This window comes from Martes martes (genome assembly GCF_963455335.1).
Source record: "Martes martes genome assembly, chromosome: 7".
NCBI classification, from domain to species: domain Eukaryota; kingdom Metazoa; phylum Chordata; class Mammalia; order Carnivora; family Mustelidae; genus Martes; species Martes martes.
The window spans coordinates 111,087,586-111,105,740 of record NC_137894.1 but is presented as its reverse complement, the minus strand read 5'-3'; the positions used below and the strand labels follow the sequence as shown (position 1 = coordinate 111,105,740).

The window sequence follows — 18,155 nt, the reverse complement described above, 5'->3', positions numbered from 1 at the left end:
TTCTGCAAATTAAATAAGACACACCCACCTATACCACGCACATCGGCATCAACACAGTCAATAGTACAAACGGGTGTTCAATTCTGTTAGCCCTTTTCATTCTTTAGTTATTTTTCCTCTTTTGATACTTAAACAGCTTTAATAATTTCTATAAATGTTTCTGAGTTCAAATAATTATTTCTGTTAAATGGTATATAAGGAAGCAATAAGAAACCAAAAGTATAAATATGGTAATATGTTTTACTTTTCATCTTCATCATACAGTCAACGGGGATTTAAAAGTATTTTTGAGAATTACCTCTACAAAGAACACAACTAAATATAACTTAAAGAACGTTATATACAGTATTCATTTGCACATAAGTCAACTCTCTAGCATAAATAACGAGAAGCAGCATAAATGATTTTTGGAATTTAAATAGCATGCATCCCTTAAAGAGAAAAAAATTTATGTTATCATGCTAGAGAATAACTTCCTATATGTATAAAAAGTATATATCACATTGGATATGTTTTTAATATTGTGAAACATCAAGTTAAATTTGACAATGCTTTTCAATTTGCCATTGAGAAACCACAAGTAAAACAAGAGGTCTTACAGCACAATGGAACATATTATACACACAGCAGAGGAAATTAGTCTTAAAATACTTAAAATCATAAACACAAGATGAACTTTCAAAACAGATAAAATTGTTCATTTTGAAATTTAACACTCATGCAAATTACTAATTCAAACAAATCCTTAGACACATTCATCAGCAAGAAATGAATGTCAAAATCCTCTACTTGGTCTTACACTTAACACCCGTAGGGTTGCTATAGAAAAAATTATTCTCAGAATAACTACCAAAGAAGAGAGCTTCTCAGGTATCCCTTTTACCTCAATCTTCCCACAAGTCACATGCTGCTCTCATTATTAAAATAACTCAAAATTTAGCAGTAAGGCCAGAACGTCTTTCTTAGGGATTCACAACTTTCTCATCTTTTTCTCTCATGGCAACCGTCCATCATGTTCTTATAACATAGGTCACTCAGTTCATTCAAACCCTGTAATTAGTTTTACCATATAATGGAAGCAAAATCTTGGGGACTGTAGTATACACAGTCTAGATAAATGACAGAGGGCCTATCACATTATTCTATTAGCCTGACACAGATTTAAAAGTATCAATTAGTCACTTTTTGTTCTTTTTTCGTTCTGCCTTTTCATTCTCATTCTCCTCTGAGGCAATTAACCCTTAAAACTTCATTCACTTATAGACACACACTCACACAGACACACATACCACATTTGACCTGGTTTCGTTTTTTTTTACTTTGCCCACATACTATATATAATACTGACCAGATAGCCTGGCTTCTCTTCAGATTATTTTTTCCTTCTCTCTTTATCCTGTCTTCCTTTTGAATAGCCTTAGCGATTGTAATACTTAATTTTTCTTTACACATCAACTCCTTTCAGAATTAGCAGCTCAGGAATCTGGAGTATTTATTAAATGCCAGTTATTTCTTTAAGCAGCAGATTTTTTTACTGTAAAGACATTATTATTTCTGACATTTTCAATTCAATGTTGCAACACAAACAATTCAACTCCATATAGACCCATGTAGTATACATGAATCAATGAACAAATAGTAAAGATTTTTGTCAGGAGTTTAGGACAGAAGAGAGGTAAATGACTTTAAGGAAAAAAAAATCCATACCCATGAGGTATGTACTAAGTGAATATTGTTATAGAATAATAACTCAGAATAAAATATTTCCCTTCATAACAACAGAAAAAAATATATTAATTTCTACATTAGGCATTTCCTTCCTTTAAGAATTTTGCTAAGGAAGAAATACATTGCTAAAATATGAATTAGAGTCATTAATAGCACATTTTGACAACTCTTAATAAAAAAAGTTCTTTCAGAGTGGTAAAGACAAAAACAAATTCTCACTAAATTCTTATATTCAAGTTAAGAGAATGATGCTCAAGTGAGATATCTGGTATTCCAAAACAGAGACTCGGAATTTTCTCCAACCCATACAGTAGTGATCTCAGGGAAGTTTTCTTTCAAATACTAAGATTAAATTTAAAATTAACTGCTAGGTTGCATAATGAATATTATTCTACATTCTGGGAAAAAGTACCAAATTCTCTCAAAACACTGTAATTCATTGTTATAATCAATTATTCAAGTAAAATTCTCCATAGCTTTTATATCATTAATGTCCAGATGAGCACATTTTTTCCACAAAGACTACATAATACAGATAAATAATACTGCTGGACCAAAAATACACCTTCAAATCATACAATAATGGAATAATTTATGTTATTCATTCAAATGGATGAAGTCTTTCAAAAACAATTATAAAGTTTCCTCCTATATCTATAAGGGAAACAGAATTCTTCATGCAAATAAATGTTATTTGACATTAATTTAATGGGAACATTTATATCAAGTTAAATACAGTTATAGTCTTGATTAAATATTTATAGGGCTGAAAGGACAACTGTCAATTTTCAGTAGAAAAAAGATCACAGAGAAAGAATATTGACATTCCTTTTGAGTGAGGAAAAGAGAAACAGATTAATAAAAAAAATTGGGAGAACTGAGTTTACAAGTTCATTTTTAAATTCATTATATTAGAAACTTTAAGATTCCGTTATTTTCAAGATTCTGTATTTTGTTACTACATTTTTTTTTAATGACTGGGAATTCACTAAAGAATCAATATCCTTCAGATTCAACACATTCCTTGTAAAATACTCAATGAATTACTAGTAAAATGTGTGGGAGTATATATTATATATGATGTGAAAGATTGATTTCCTGTTATATTTTACTGAATGCATTATATACATCTTTAAGAAAGCACCTGCCAGCACTCCATTTTCTTTTTTCTGCTGCCTAAAGCTGAACTATTCTTGATTTTTTTTATAATAAAAGTGATCTTACCATGAGAGTATGTTCATATAGAAGATAGGATGCATAATTTATAGTAAATATTAAATTATAAAAATTAGTTCATAAAATAAAAATAGAAAGTGACATTATTAAGAATATTAAAAATTGAGTCCTATGAAACTTTTCAAAAATTTTTGCTTACAAAGCTTTCTAATGTAATATATCAAATGTATTCTAAATATTCAAGTATATTATAATTATTTTATATTTATAATTGTACTTATAAATATTTTAAGTTATCAAAAAGCTTAAAATTGATGTGAACAAATTTAATTGAACCTTTCCCAGCAAATGAATTACTTGTCACCTTCTCTACCCAGTATCTACTGCCACACTGGCAAGATATCATCAGCCATTAGTAAAGACTCCTTGAAAGTTGATCATTAGTCATAATGCTATCTCTTCTTCCAATATCTCTTAATAATGCTGTCTCTTCTTCTGATATCTCTTCTATTTCTAAAAATAAACTATTCTATACCTTCATTTCTATTGAAACTGTTGAATGTCCTTCATTATACATAACACAAATTGTTAGAAAAGAAAAACTTACTCAATGTTAAATTAGTTCTCAGTTACAAATCTTTTGAAAATGTCACACTTATCAAAATTATGCTTAGTACTGAAAACCATATACTCACAAAGAAGGATCTTGTACGAGATCTTTGAGATTTATCCCACTGCGATCTTCTGCAAGATTCCTGAAGCAACTATCACTCACTAAACATGAAAGGGGGAGAGAAAAAGAAAATTAATTTTTGCTTGCATTTTATTTCAGTTACTACCAACAAAATGGAATTTTAAATTAAAACTGGATCTCTGGATAGGATTTTTCCAAAGATCAATGTTAACTTCTGGGCTAATAGATTTAGCAACAAATATTAATATTCAATAACAAGCCAATAATCTAAGTATACCACCTTTATATAAATGCAACATATAAAAGAGTAAACACATGGGTCTAAATTTTGTTCTTACTTTTATAAGACTAAACTACCAGTACATAGTGGCAAGTTGCTCCTAGAAAAAAAAAAAGAGAAGTTGTCCCCCCTCAATTTTTTTTTAAAAAGATTTTATTTATTTATTTGACAGACAGAGATCTCAAGTAGGCAGAGAGGCAGGCAGAGAGAGAGGAGGAAGCAGGCTCCCTGCTGAGCAGTGAGCCCGATGTGAGGCTTGATCCCAGGACCCTGAGACCACGACCTGAGCCGAAGGCAGAGGCTTTAACCCACTGAGCCACCCAGGCGCCCCCCAAATTATATTTTAAAGATATTAGACAGCAATGTGACTTAATAAGAATAAACTAGGAGAAAGTGCTATCTGTTCTTAGGTAAGCTGAGCCTCCTATTATTTTCATTTCCGGGAGAATTTGCCACTTCAAGCTATGAGTCAGAAAGAGGGACACTACTAGAGAAAAGAAAAACCAGCATAGTTCTTGATGGTTCACAGGCTGGCATGACACACTGAAATCCTATGGAACTCTAAGAAATTCTATGAAATCCTATGAAAGCCATTTTTTTGCTGGAAGATCTGCTGAGAGCTAGGACAGCACAAGAGAGTTTGGAATGAGAAAGAAAAAATGGGCAGAGGGCAAATAATGTTTTCTATAGGGCTATGGTGATTAGAAGTCAGTCACACTACAACAGGCAGAGCCTCCCACTTTCAGCGTGTAATTTCAGGAGACCGCCCCTAAAAAAAATTTGCTCTCAACCAAAAGCAAAGGGGGGCAGGAGGGGTGAGTAAAAGGAGGCATAACTAAAAGGTATAGAAAAACTTCTCACAATTTCACAGTACCTAAGAACAAAGTCACATCAGAAGTATCTGCGACACAAGTTTTACCCACAAAGACATTTAAGACCAGATGTAGACTAAGGATATCTAAAGCTTTCACTCTAACTACCAAGTTCAATTTGAAGCTGAATTAAAGTGTTGGCACTTAACATTTAATAACATTTATATCAATTTCTTTGATCCTACAATAAACAGTATTTGGTATATGACAAAAACTACTACAAAGTATAGAAAAGGACCCAAAATGTGACCAATAACCAAGAGAAAAATTCCATATTTTTTATATATGTGTGTATGTATATATACCATATACATACACATACATCCATATATATACACACACATGTATATATGCATAGATAGGTACTGCCCCACAGATGATACAGAATCAGAAGACAAAAACTTAATGAAAACTTAAACTTTCAAAAATTTATTTAACATAAGTTGAAGATACAGAAAAATGTTCACAGTAGATGAAAGAGGGGAAATTTCAGCAAAGAATTAAAAGCTATGAAAAAGAATCAAATAGTAATTTTAGAATTGAAAAATACAGTATCTGAAATTAAGAAATCGGTGGATCAGTTTTATAGCTGACTAAACACAAAAACACAGGATTTGTGATCTTGAAGAGATCAACAGAAAACATCCAAACTGAAGCAAAGAGGAAAAAAAGTGACAAGAACAGAGCAAAAGAAACATGGGAATCAAACAGCTCAATGTAACTGTAGTTGAGGAGAGAATGGGGCAAAAGCAGTATTTTCAGAACACCTGAGAATATTCCAAAGCTGATTCATTGCACTAATTCACTGACTCAGGGAGTATAACCAACCCCACACCAGAAAAAGTAAAATAAAACACCACCAGCAGCCAAAGTGCTGAAAATAAAAGATGGTAAGAAAAGATGGTAAGAAAATGGTAAAGATGGTAAGAAAATGGTAATAAAAAGATGGTAAGAAAATCTTAAAAACAACCAGAAAGAGTAAAAGGACACCTCATTGTCAAAGGAAAAACAGTAAAACTGACAGCTGAGTATGCGACATAAACAATGGAATCGAGAAAACATGGAAAGCTTTGATTAATATGCGAAGGCAAAACTGGAAATCTTGAAGTCTAGACCTTGATAAAATATCACCCCAAAATTATAGACAAAATAAAAACTTTATTTATATGGTATTTTTGTATTTATTACCATTAATATTAAATGATGAGTTATTTTCTATTTCAATTTAACAATTTTATTCTATGTATCTTAAAGAGTCATTTCCAGAGGTGCCTGCGTGGCTCAGTGGGTTAAAGCCTCTGCCTTCAGCTCGGGTCATGATCTCAGGGTCCTGGGATCGAGCCCTGCATCGGGCTCTCTGCTCAGCGGGGAGCCTGCTTCCCCCTCTCTCTCTGCCTGCCTCTCTGCCAACTTGTGATCTCTGTCTGTCAAATAAATAAATAAAATCTTAAAAAAAAAAAAGTCATTTCCAACCTGCATATAGAACAAGAAGAATATGACATTTACCTTATTCCTTTCAAAGATCCACTACCTAGTATTTTTTTTCCCCACTACCTAGTATTTTATTTGGATTTTATATTCCCTTTTTTATAGAGTCCCTCAAAATTATAAATCTGGATCTCTCTGAAATAAACAATAATACATACAAACAATGATGCTATAAAAACATTTGAAGTTGAAAAAATTGGATTCCTTTTTATTAATTCCCAAAAGATACTTCCCATGTTTTACTATTTTTCCAATGAGTGGAATAATTTTAATTAATATATAATTTTCATTCCATATTTAGCAGACACTCATCTCAACCTGTTGATTAAAGACAAATTTCCTGCTTTTTATAATTTTAATACAAATTCTCTTTATTACACCACTTTCTGAGTAGGGCCAAAAGGAAAAAACTAAAATGTTGGCACCCTGTAAGAAAAGTTGGTTTCCTGCTGAGCTTAACTAAAATTGAAGCTGTAATATATCATAAAATTTGTTCTCAAAGTTTCTTGCCCACTTTGGCAAATATGAGACCTTAGTTATAAACTTCAAGAGCCTGAAAGTTTTGCAGGCTTAATTAAAATGGAATAAACCTTTGCTCCTTTAAAGGCTTGCTAGTCAGCTATCTGTGAAATGAGTTTTGCCAAAGAAGGCACTTTTCTAAAATTCATGTTCCATCCAACTTCTAAGTTAAAAGCAAAGCAAGAAATTGAAATAGTCTCTTAACAAAAATTCTAAAACTTTAGCTGCCTAACAATATATATTACAGTTAAAGTTTTTTTTCCACCAACACAAACAAGTTTTCTTTTTGAATTATAAATAAGAATATGGCAATTTTTAAGAAGTAAACATAAACACTTTTTTGTATGTAAATACACTAAAATCAATCCGTTTGGATCGCCATATTTTACTGTTTTTTGCAACACCACCACCAACCCCAGTGTATGATGACTACAGGAACTATGATGTTCTTCACTCCACTAACAAAAAGTTGAAAACGTGTCATCACAAAAATCAAACAAAATGGGAGAAAGTACAATAGAAATAGAAATTACAATAGAAATTATGGTATTAACATGAAAATTATAATCTTTACTTCAGTCTATTTTATATTGATATGATAATTAACTTGAAAGAACACAGAGGAAAATTATAAATATTAGTAAGCTGAACTCTTTACCAGAGTTCCTATCCAACCAAATGCATTTTTTCCTGTAAATATTCATCATTTGGATCTACAATCAATACAATAATTGAAACTCATTATATGTTAAGCATTTCATATTTATTTTCTCACTTAATCTTATCATCCAATGATAATAGGATAGGCTTATCCTTATCCTATCCCAATCATTATCCAATGATAAGCCTATCTGTGTCACCATCTTACAGATGAAGATTCTAAAGCATGGAGAGATTAACATCTTTCTATGGATCATATAGCTAATAAAGAGCAATACTGGGAAAAATCTAGAAGCTGTAACTCCAAGTGTTGTACTCTTAACCACTATACCATATAGACCATAATTCTCGGCAATCACTCATATATTCTGAATTCTCCTACATTTCCATAACTTCAAACCACATAAAAGTTATACAATTAAAATTCATTAAGACAGTAAATTCCAACTCAAAACATTATTAAAGAATTACAGTTTTTAAAGTGGAATTAAACATTACAGATCTTCTAGTTAAGTGGTTAGTTATATTTCAGAGCAATGACATTCCTTTCCTCCTTTCACCTAAAGAGTTGTTTTTATTTGTTTATATATTAGATTGCTTTAAAATTATATTTGCAAAAATTTACCAAAGAAATTCTTACAGAAGCTGAAACACACATACATACACACACCTCAAAACAGTATTAATTCCACTCATCATTACGTTATAGACAAGAATCCCATTTCACCTATGGTCAGCATTTGAACTCATTATATACTTAGAAATATTTGTAAAATGGATCCATAAAGGGTTCTTAGCTAATCATAAACACCTTTTTTTGGTATATATTCGTCTTTTTTTCTGGTCCTCAATCAAAGTAATTGCTGACATTCATTATGTGCTAACAATTTATGTTCATTGTCCCACTTACATGCATTATGTATAATCAATATGATTTTTGCTAAAATCTTTATACTGTATATTCTAAGTCCTACTATTATAGATTATTCAATCTGATTATTTGGAAATATGGTATGAAAGAACCAGCCATCTCTTTCATTTAGGATGACATTTACATTCTTTTTTTTTTTTTTTAAGATTTTATTTATTTGACAGAGAGAAAGATCACAAGTAGACAGAGAGGCAGGCAGAGAGAGAGGGGGAAGCAGGCTTCCCGCTAAGCAGAGAGCCCAACATGGGGCTTGATCCCAAGAACCTGAGATCATGACCTGAGCCGAAGACAGAGACTTAACCCACTGAGCCCCCCTTGTGCCCCAGGATGACATTTATATTCTATCTTGCTCTGGTCAGGAAGGATTTTCCTGTAACAAAAGAATTGCTAGCCTCAAAAATTCATGTTTAAAATACACCATGGTAGGAATTTAGTATTTAACTGAATCTATTATCCATATTTATGAACATGAAAATAAGGCACCATTTGAAAATTGCCAGGATGACAATAAAAACAGATCCAATTTAAAATTCATTCATTCAGTAGTTTCAAAACACCCAGTGAAATAAAATCCCCCCAAAATGATCCTGTGAAATCAATAGATAATTAAAATAAAATATGTTTATATAATCTAGACATTCCAATTAATTTGTTTAATTAGACTTAACAATAACAATAAAACATCACAGAAAAAGATAAAACTACTGATAAAAGTGTTTCAAAAAATACATACTTGAATATCAAAAAGTTAAGACATACTTCTTAGAAACCTTACAAATTTCTCTTAAAAATCTCCCCTTCTATGATCACACTGTGAGAGTTAAATGTTTAATGGAAAAATGTCAATATGCCATGATTTTAAAATATCACCAAAATAAATCAAGCATGTTACTTGTTTTATTCTAAACATATATAACTTAATAGCTGACACAAAAATTAGACTGATTCCATAGTTCTTAGTCACATTTTTAAGATACATCTCTGTATTTTCTTTTCTGTTATTTAGACAAAATTCACATAAGACAAAAATCACCATTTTTTATATATATCAAAATTAGTCATTTCAAAGTGTACAGTTCATTAACATTTGGTACATTCACAATGTTGTATGATCACTACCTTTATTTCTAAGACATTTTCATCATCCCAAGAGAAAAACCTGCTATTCATTAAACCACAAGTCCCATCTCCCCCTTCCCCTAAATCCCTGGCACCCACGAATCTGTTTTCTATCTCTGTGGATTACTTAATCTGGATATTTCATACAAGTGCAAGTATACAATATGTAATTTTTTGTGTTTGAATTCTTTCACTTTGCATAATATTTTCAAGATTCGTCCATGTTGTAGCATATATCAGTATTTCATTCCTCAGATGGCCGAAAAATATTCCATTGTATATAAGTCTGACTTTTGTCTATCCATTCACCCTTTGGTGGCCTTTTGGGTTGTTTCCACCTTTTGGCTATTGTGAATACTGCTGAACGAGCATGTGTGTACAAGTATTTGTTTGAGTACCTGTTTTCAATTCTTCGTGGGTATATATCAAGAAATAGAAATTGGGGGGCGCCTGGGTGGCTCAGTGGGTTAAAGCCTCTGCCTTCGGCTCAGGTCGTGGTCTCAGGGTCCTGGGATCAAGCCTCACATCGGGCTCACTGCTCAGCAGGGAGCCTGCTTCCTCCTCTCTCTCTGCCTGCCTCTCTGCCTACTTGTGATCTCTGTCTGTCAAATAAATAAATAAAATCTAAAAAAACAAACAAACAAAAAGAAATAGAAATTGGTGGATCATATGATAATTCCATGTTTAATTTTTGAGGAACTGAAAAACTGTTTTCCCAAGCAGTTACACTATTTAACATTCCACCAGTAATACAAGAAGATTCCATTGGCAAATCCACAGTCATTACTGTCTTTTTAACTCATAACAGTGGGGTGCAAAGTATTATCTCATTGTGGTTTTGAATACATTTTCCTAATGACAAATGGTGTCAAACATGTTTCTGTATGCTGTTGGCCATTTGTGTATTTTCTTTGGAGAAATGTCTATTCAAGCCCTTTGCACACTTTTTAATTGGGTTATTGATGTTTCTGTTATTGAGTTATAAGCCATATTTACATATTCCGGCTACCAGACCCTTATCAGATATATGATTTGCAAGTATTTTATTCCATTCTGTGAGTTGTCATTGTGTCATCTTGATGGTGTCGGTTTAATGTACTACGTTTTTAATTTTGATAAATTTTAATTTATCTATTCTTTCTTTTGGTGTCACAGCTAAGAAACCATTACTAAATCCAAGGTCATCAGAAATTTCCCCTATGCATTCTGGTAAGAATTTCATACTTATAACTCTTTAGATCTTTCATCCACTCTGAGCTAATGTTTGAACATGCTGTGAGGATAAAAGTCTGACCACATTCTTCTACATGTGTTTATTAAGTTGCTACAGCACCATTTGTTGAAGAGGCATTCTTTCCCTACTAAATGATGCTGGCACTCTTCTGAAAAATCAATTACCTATACAATATGGGCTTATTTCTAGACTCAATTCTATTCCATTGATCTATATGTTTGCTCTTATGCTAGTATCACACTGTTTTAATTACTGTAATTTTGTAGAAAGTTATTAAACGTGGAACTGTGAGTCTCCCAACTTTTTCTTTCTTAAGGTATTTTTGGCTACGCAGCATTCCTTGCAATTCTATATGACTACTAGGATTCTGATCCACATTTTATACCAAATTTTGGTCCCCATTTTAAGCAGACTCATTTTATTTTCATTTTGTAAAATATTTTATTTATTTGTCAGAAAGAGAGAGAGCCACGGGAACAGGGAAAAGCACACACCCCACACCCGACTTGAGCAAGGAGCCTGATGTGGGACTTGATCCCAGGATCATAATTTGAGCTGAAGGCAGACGCTTAACTGACTGAGACACCCAGGCATCCCTAAGCAGATTTATTTTTAAAACAATTTCAGCATAATCAATTATTTGTCGTCAGGTCCTACTTTATATTTTCTTTCAAGCTTGATGCCTACAATTTTCAAGCTGCTAAAAGAAAAGTTCCCAGAATTCCTCTGGGGGTAAAAAAAAGTAAATTAAGCACAAAGAACTATTACTAAGCAAACTGAATGAGGTGAATGAACAACAAATGCAGGTAAAGAGTAGTGTTTGAAATTTGCTAATTTTCTTAACATGTTCAACCCAAAATTGCAAGCCAAAATAATGCATATTTGCAAAACATACTATTTTAACACAGTCATTTCACAACTATCAATGTTGCTTTAATTTTAAGTAATTTCAAGTTTTGGAACTTCATGTCAAAAAGTAACATATTTCCATTCTGAAAAAAAATTAAAACAAGAGGCAAAATCTCCTTTCTCAATAAATTTACAACACATATATGTTCTGAGTTCAAACTACAGATTTAACATCACTTTTTGAATCTGATGCAAGTGTAAAGAAAATTTTTATATTTCAAAATTCATGTAACTCTGCAACTGAGGATCTTCCAGCTCATCTTTATTGGAAGTCATTATTCTGCAAATAATAACATACTAAAAAGCAAAAAACAAAACAAAACAAAAAACAAAAAAAACCCCAAAAAACAACAAAAAAACCTAACAGAATTCTAAAAACATATTCAAAATAATTAATATGCTCAATTAAAATCATACTCTCATGAATTCATTATTTACCAATAGCTACCTGTGTGAAAAGACATTTAAAAAAGATTAACTACTCATGTAAATCAACATAAACAGGTGAACATTTTCAATAGATATTAATACCAGGGGATAATGACTATAAACTCCAATTATCCCCCATTCCTTTATTCAAACTGGTAAATATGTACGACAATATTGCACTCAATTATTAGTATAATATTTGGACATTATAAATTTAAAAGTCGTGGAAATCTGTTGTCTTTTTTTGTTATAGTAGTACATTCATAATATCCTCAATTTTACCTCTTGGCCTGCAAAACCTAGAATATTTACTGTCTGGCCTTTTATGGAAAAACATTAGTGGCCCCTGAAATACAACAAAGAATTACCATGCAATACAGAGAGCTAGTGGATGTTGTAATTCCTTGTATGTGAATTTGTGTAATATATGTTCATGACTTTATACAGATGGTGCTAAATGACCTATGCACTTCAATATTCCCTCATATTTCTGGCCAAAGTTCATATCAAAATTCAAGTTATTGGAAAAACTTCCAAATAGCCTCATCCCTGTCCCCAGGTTCTCCTACCAATTCAAGAAAATAAAAAATCAGTGAAGATTCAATGTGAAGCCAGAACTGCCATGCCAACCGAGCAGTACCACTGAGGTCAAATATCAAGAAGCAAAGAAAAGCCTAACTAAGAACTTGGCTTCTACCCCAACTGGGCAGAAAAGAGGCAGTGCCCACCTCTGTTTACCTACCTGAGCAGTGTCTGAATGAGTCAAATATGATTCACAGATCATCCCATAATATCCAAAATGTCCAGGTTTCAATCAAAAATCAATTGTCATAACAAAAAAGATGATCCCAAACTAAATGTAAAAGACAAATGACTGGTGGCAAGACCAAAATGGCAGAAATGTTAGAATTATCTGACAAAATTTTTTAAACCAGAGAAAAATAAACTAGAAAACAAAACAAAACAAAGCCTCAAGTAACCATAGGCCAGTAACAAAAACCCTGACTTTCTCATCAACTGAGTGTCAAAGGGGAAGAAAGTGCAGGCCTGAAAAGGAATTTGAAAAAAGGGTTTGAAAACATCCCAAATTTGGCAAAAGAAAACAAACATACAGATTCATGAAACTGAGAAAACCTCCAACAGGACAGACTTAATAAAATTTATATCAAAAGAAATCAAACTCAAACTTCTAAAAACTAAAGAAAAAGAAAAAATCTTGGGAACGGTAAGAGAGAAACTACACATTACCAACAGGAGAAAAACAATTCAAATGACAGCAATTTCTCATCAAAAACCAGCTAGGACAGAAAGATCACTTTTTCAAATGATCAAATAAAAGAACTGTGAACTCAAATGTTATGACCAGGGAAATATACTTCAGAGATGGAGATATTATGACACTGTCAAGTGAAAGAATATTAAGAAAATCTGTCACCAGCACACCTACCTTAAAAGGGCCGGGTCTGAGGAAAGAACCATTAAATCACAAACCTCTACAAGACTGCCAAAGGAAAAGAGAAAAAAGACAAAAAATCACCAATATCAGAAATGCAACAGTAGATATGTATCACTACAGACTATAGAATTCAAAACAGCAATAAAAGAGTATTACAAAAACCTCTAAAGGAATTGAGTTTGGAAACATAAAAGAAATGGCTCAATTCCTCAAAAAACACAGACTACCACAGTTGACCCAATATGAAAAAGATATTAAGACTAGCTCTACAATTATGAAGGAAATTAAATTTGTAATTTCAAAACTGCCCAAAAAAGAAACCAGCAGCCTCGGATGTATCACTAGAAAACAAAACCAAAAATCTAAAGAAGAATGAACACCAATTCTACACCATATTATTCAAAAAGTAAGAGAAGGGAATACTTCCAAATTGATTTTATGAACCTAGTACCACCTTGAAGTAGGAACCAGATAAAGATAGCACCAAACATCAAAACAACAAAAAAGTCCTACAAACAACTATTTCATATGTGAATATAGACTCAAAAGATCCTTATCAATATGTTGGCAAACAGAATTCACCAACATAAAAAAAAAAAAAAATTCTACTCCATGACTGAAAGGTGCTCATTCCAGACATGCAAGGGTGAATCAGTATTTGAAAAACTACCAGTGTAATCCCCACAAGTTTAGGTTTGAAAATCAGAGGGTCCAAACTTCATGAGTGCTAACAACCAAACAGGACTTAAAGCCTGGAACAATAAAAATCAGCGAACTCCACTCTGAGAGGTCATAGAAAGGCATAGGAAACTGAGCACCTGCCCTTAAAGAGAGAGCACGTAAACAGCCTAAGGAGATACAGGTTAAAACAGCAGATTCAAAGGTGCCTCAAGCTTATAGAAAGGAGAGTTAGTAAACTCAGAGTAGGCTGAGGAGCTTCTGTAAGAACTAAGTAGCTGGCATGCACCATTTCACAACATGGTTTCCTATCAAACACACACAGCCACCTGTAGAAACCAACCAATGCGATCTAAGTTGCTTATACCATGCCCCGCCCAACCCCCATTCCCCGTCCCCTAGCAGCCAGAATACCCTGAGTCCCAGTTAGTAGAATCTCTACCCCAGAAGACCCAAACAAAACATGCCAGCAATGTGTCTCCTGACTTCTCATGGAACACATGTGCACACTGTTAAAACTGAACACCACCACCCCCCAAAAATGGGCTTTGCTGAGCCAATCTGGTCTCCACGTACCTAATTATTCCCTGTAGAGAAGGATGGATAACCACAGCTTACAGTAACAGAAACCCACTCAAGCTTTGTGGCACCTACCACAGGACAGAGCTGCACATCGTCTTGTCCATGCCCACCTATTATTTTATTTTTTTAAGATTTTATTTTTTATTTGACAGATAGAGAGAAAGCACAAGTAGATGGAGTGGCAGACAGAGGTGGAGAAAAGCAGGCTCTCAAATAAGATCCCAAAGCGGGGCTTGATCCCAGGAACTGGAAACCATGAACCATGCCAAAGGCAGCTGTGTGACCAACAGAGCCACCCACATGCCCCCAAACCACTATTTTAAAGAACATAAGAGTGCATAACTTTCCTAGAACACCTACACAAACAGATAAAATGAGAAGACAGAAGAATATATCCCAAATGAAAAAACGGGACCAGTCTAAGCAAGAAATGTAAAAGAAATAGCTATGAGTAATGTCTGGTAGAGAATTTAAAGTAATGATCAGGGGCGCCTGGGTGGATCAGTGGGTGAAAGCCTCTGCCTTTGGCTCAGGTCATGATCTCAGGGTCCTGGGATCAAGCCCCGCATTGGACCCTCTGCTCAGCAGGGAGCCTGCTTCCTCCTCTCTCTCTGCCTGCTTCTCTGTGATCTCCATCTGTCAAATAAATAAATAAAATCTTTAAAAAATAATAAAGTAATGGTCATAAAGATACTCACTGGACTTGAGAGAAGAGTGGTGTACATCAGTGAGGTCCTTAACAAAGATAAAAAAGAACCAATCAGATGCGGAACACAATAAAGGAAACTAAGAATACACTGAATGGAAAAAATAGCAGGCTGGAAGAAGCACAAGAATGAATTAATGAACTAGAAGACAGAGTATTAGAAAATAATTAAGCTGAACAAGTGAGGGAGAAAAATAAACAAGACAGAATAGGCTTAGGGAACTCAGTAACTCCATCAAATGTAATAACATTCACTTTACAGGGATCCCAGAAGAAGAAGAAGGGAGAAAGGGGGGCAGAACATTTACTTGAAAAAAATGATAGCTGAACTTCCCTAATCTGGAGGAGGAAACAGATATCCAAATGCAAGAAGCACAGAGATCCCCCAGCAAAATCAACCCAAGGAGATCCATGCCAAGACACACAGTAATCAGAATGGTAAAAAGTAGTGCTAAAGAAACAATTTTTACATCAGTAAGACAAAAGAAGACAGTTACATGTAAGGGAAACCCCATAAGGCTAACAGCAGATTTTTCAGCAGAAACTTTTTAAGCCAGAAGGGGATGGCATGATATATTCAGACCGATGAAAGGGAAAAATCTACCGCCAAGAATATTCTATCCAGCAAGGCTGTCATTCAGAATAAAGGAAGGGAAAAAGAGTTTCTCAGACAAACAAAATTTAAAGGTGTTCATGACCACTAAGCCACCCCTACAAAAAAAATTAAAGGGGATTGTTTGAGTGGAAAGGGAAGACCGTTAGTGAGAGTATGAAAATGAAAAAGAAAAGAAAAGAAAACAAAACAAAAACACAAAAGCAGTAAGAATACGTATTTCCATAAAAGACTGGTCAAGGGATTCCCCCCTGCCCCCCTCCCCCAAAAGGATGTAAAATATGACACCATACACCTAAAACGTTGCAGGGGAGAGGAGTAAAGACAGAGTTTGAATTTAAACGACCATCAACTTAATATAGACTGCCATATGCAGAAGATGGTGTATACAAACCTAATGGTAACTACAAATCAAACTACACTAATGGGTATGAAAAGCATGAAGAGAAAGGAATCCAAGTATATCACTAAGGCAAACCAGTAAACCACGAAAGAGAAGAAAGAATCAGGGGGGGAAAAAACTACAACAAAACAAAACCACAAAGAAACAAGTAACAAATGGCAATAAACACATACTTGTCAATAATTACTTTAAATGTAAATGGACTAAACACTCCAATCAAAAGACATAGAATGGTGGAATGTATTCAAAAAACAAAAACAAAACCAAAAACCCACGATCCATCTAGATGCTGCCTACAAGGGATTCACTTCAGACCTAAAGACTCCTGTAGGTTGAAAGTGAGGGGATGGAGAAACATTTATCACACAAATGGATGTGAAAAGAAAGCCAAGGTAGCAGTTCTTATACGGGACGAAACGGACTTTAAAACAAACACTGTAACAAGAGACAAGGAAGGAACCTATATAATAATAAAGGGGGCAGTCCAACAAGTTGTTATATCTATAACAACGGTAAACATTTCTGCACCCAAAATGGGAGCGCCCAAATATATAAAACAGTTAATAACAAAACAACGAATTAATTGATAGTAATACAATAATAGTAGGGGACTTTAACAACCCACATACATCCATGGACAGATCGTCCAAAGAGAAAACCAGTAAGGAAACAGTGGCTTTGAATGACACCCTGGACGAGATGGATTTAACAGGTATATTCGGAACATTCCATCCTAAAAACAGAATACACTTTCTCTTCACGTGCACATGAAACATTCTCCAGAACAGATCACATCTTAGGCCACAAAACAATCTTCAACAAATTTGAAAAGACTGAAGTCATACCTTGCATATTTTCTGACTACAATTCTATGAAACTAGAAATCCACAAGAAAAACTCTGGAAAGAGCACAAATACATGGAGGTTAAATACCACGCTACTAAACAATAAACGGGTCAACCAAGAAATTAAAGAGGAAATCAAAAAGTACACGGAAACAAACAAAAATGAAAACACAATGGTCCAAAACCTTTGAGATGCAGCCAAAACAGTTGTGAGAGGGAAGTTTATAGCAATACAGGCCTACTTCAGGAACCAAGAAAAATCTCAAGTAAACAACCTAACCTAGCACCTAAAGGAGCTAGAAAAAGAAGAACAAACAAAACCCCAAACCAATAGAAGGAAGGAAATAATAAAGATAAGTGCAGAAATGAATGCTATTGAAACAAAAACAAACAAACAAACAACAACAACAACAACAACAGAACAGATCATGATCCCCGAAGCTAGTTCTTTGAAAATATCAACAAAATTGGTAAACCTCCAGCCGGATTCATCAAGAAAAAAGAGAGAGACACAGAGAGAGGACTCAAATAAACAAAATCACAAGCGAAAGAGGAGCAATTAATGACTGACACCACGGATAAACAAAAGATTGTAGGAGAATATTATGAAAAACTGTATGTTAACAAATTGGGCAACCTAGAAGAAAGGGATAAATTCCTAGAAACATATGGCCTACCAAAATTGGAGCACGAAGAAATAGAAAATTTGAACAGGCTGATTGGCAGTAATGAATTGAATCAGTAGTTAAAAAACTCCCAAACAAAAGTCCAGGGCCAGATGGCTTCACAGGCCAATTCTACAAAACCTTTAAAGAAGAGTTAATACCTGTTCT

At 33.8% G+C, this 18,155-nt stretch overlaps 1 protein-coding gene across 4 annotated transcripts in view; it reads right to left on the bottom strand.

The window, feature by feature from the left end:
* Nucleotides 1-18,155, bottom strand: part of GPHN (gephyrin) — a 661,506-nt gene that overhangs the window by 505,323 nt on the left and 138,028 nt on the right. For all 4 annotated transcript variants that reach the window (XM_080807346.1, XM_080807348.1, XM_080807345.1 and 1 more), the window contains exon 2: nt 3,600-3,678. In XM_080807346.1, coding sequence (XP_080663472.1) covers nt 3,600-3,678 — 79 coding nt within the window. The remainder of the gene's footprint in view (nt 1-3,599; nt 3,679-18,155) is intronic.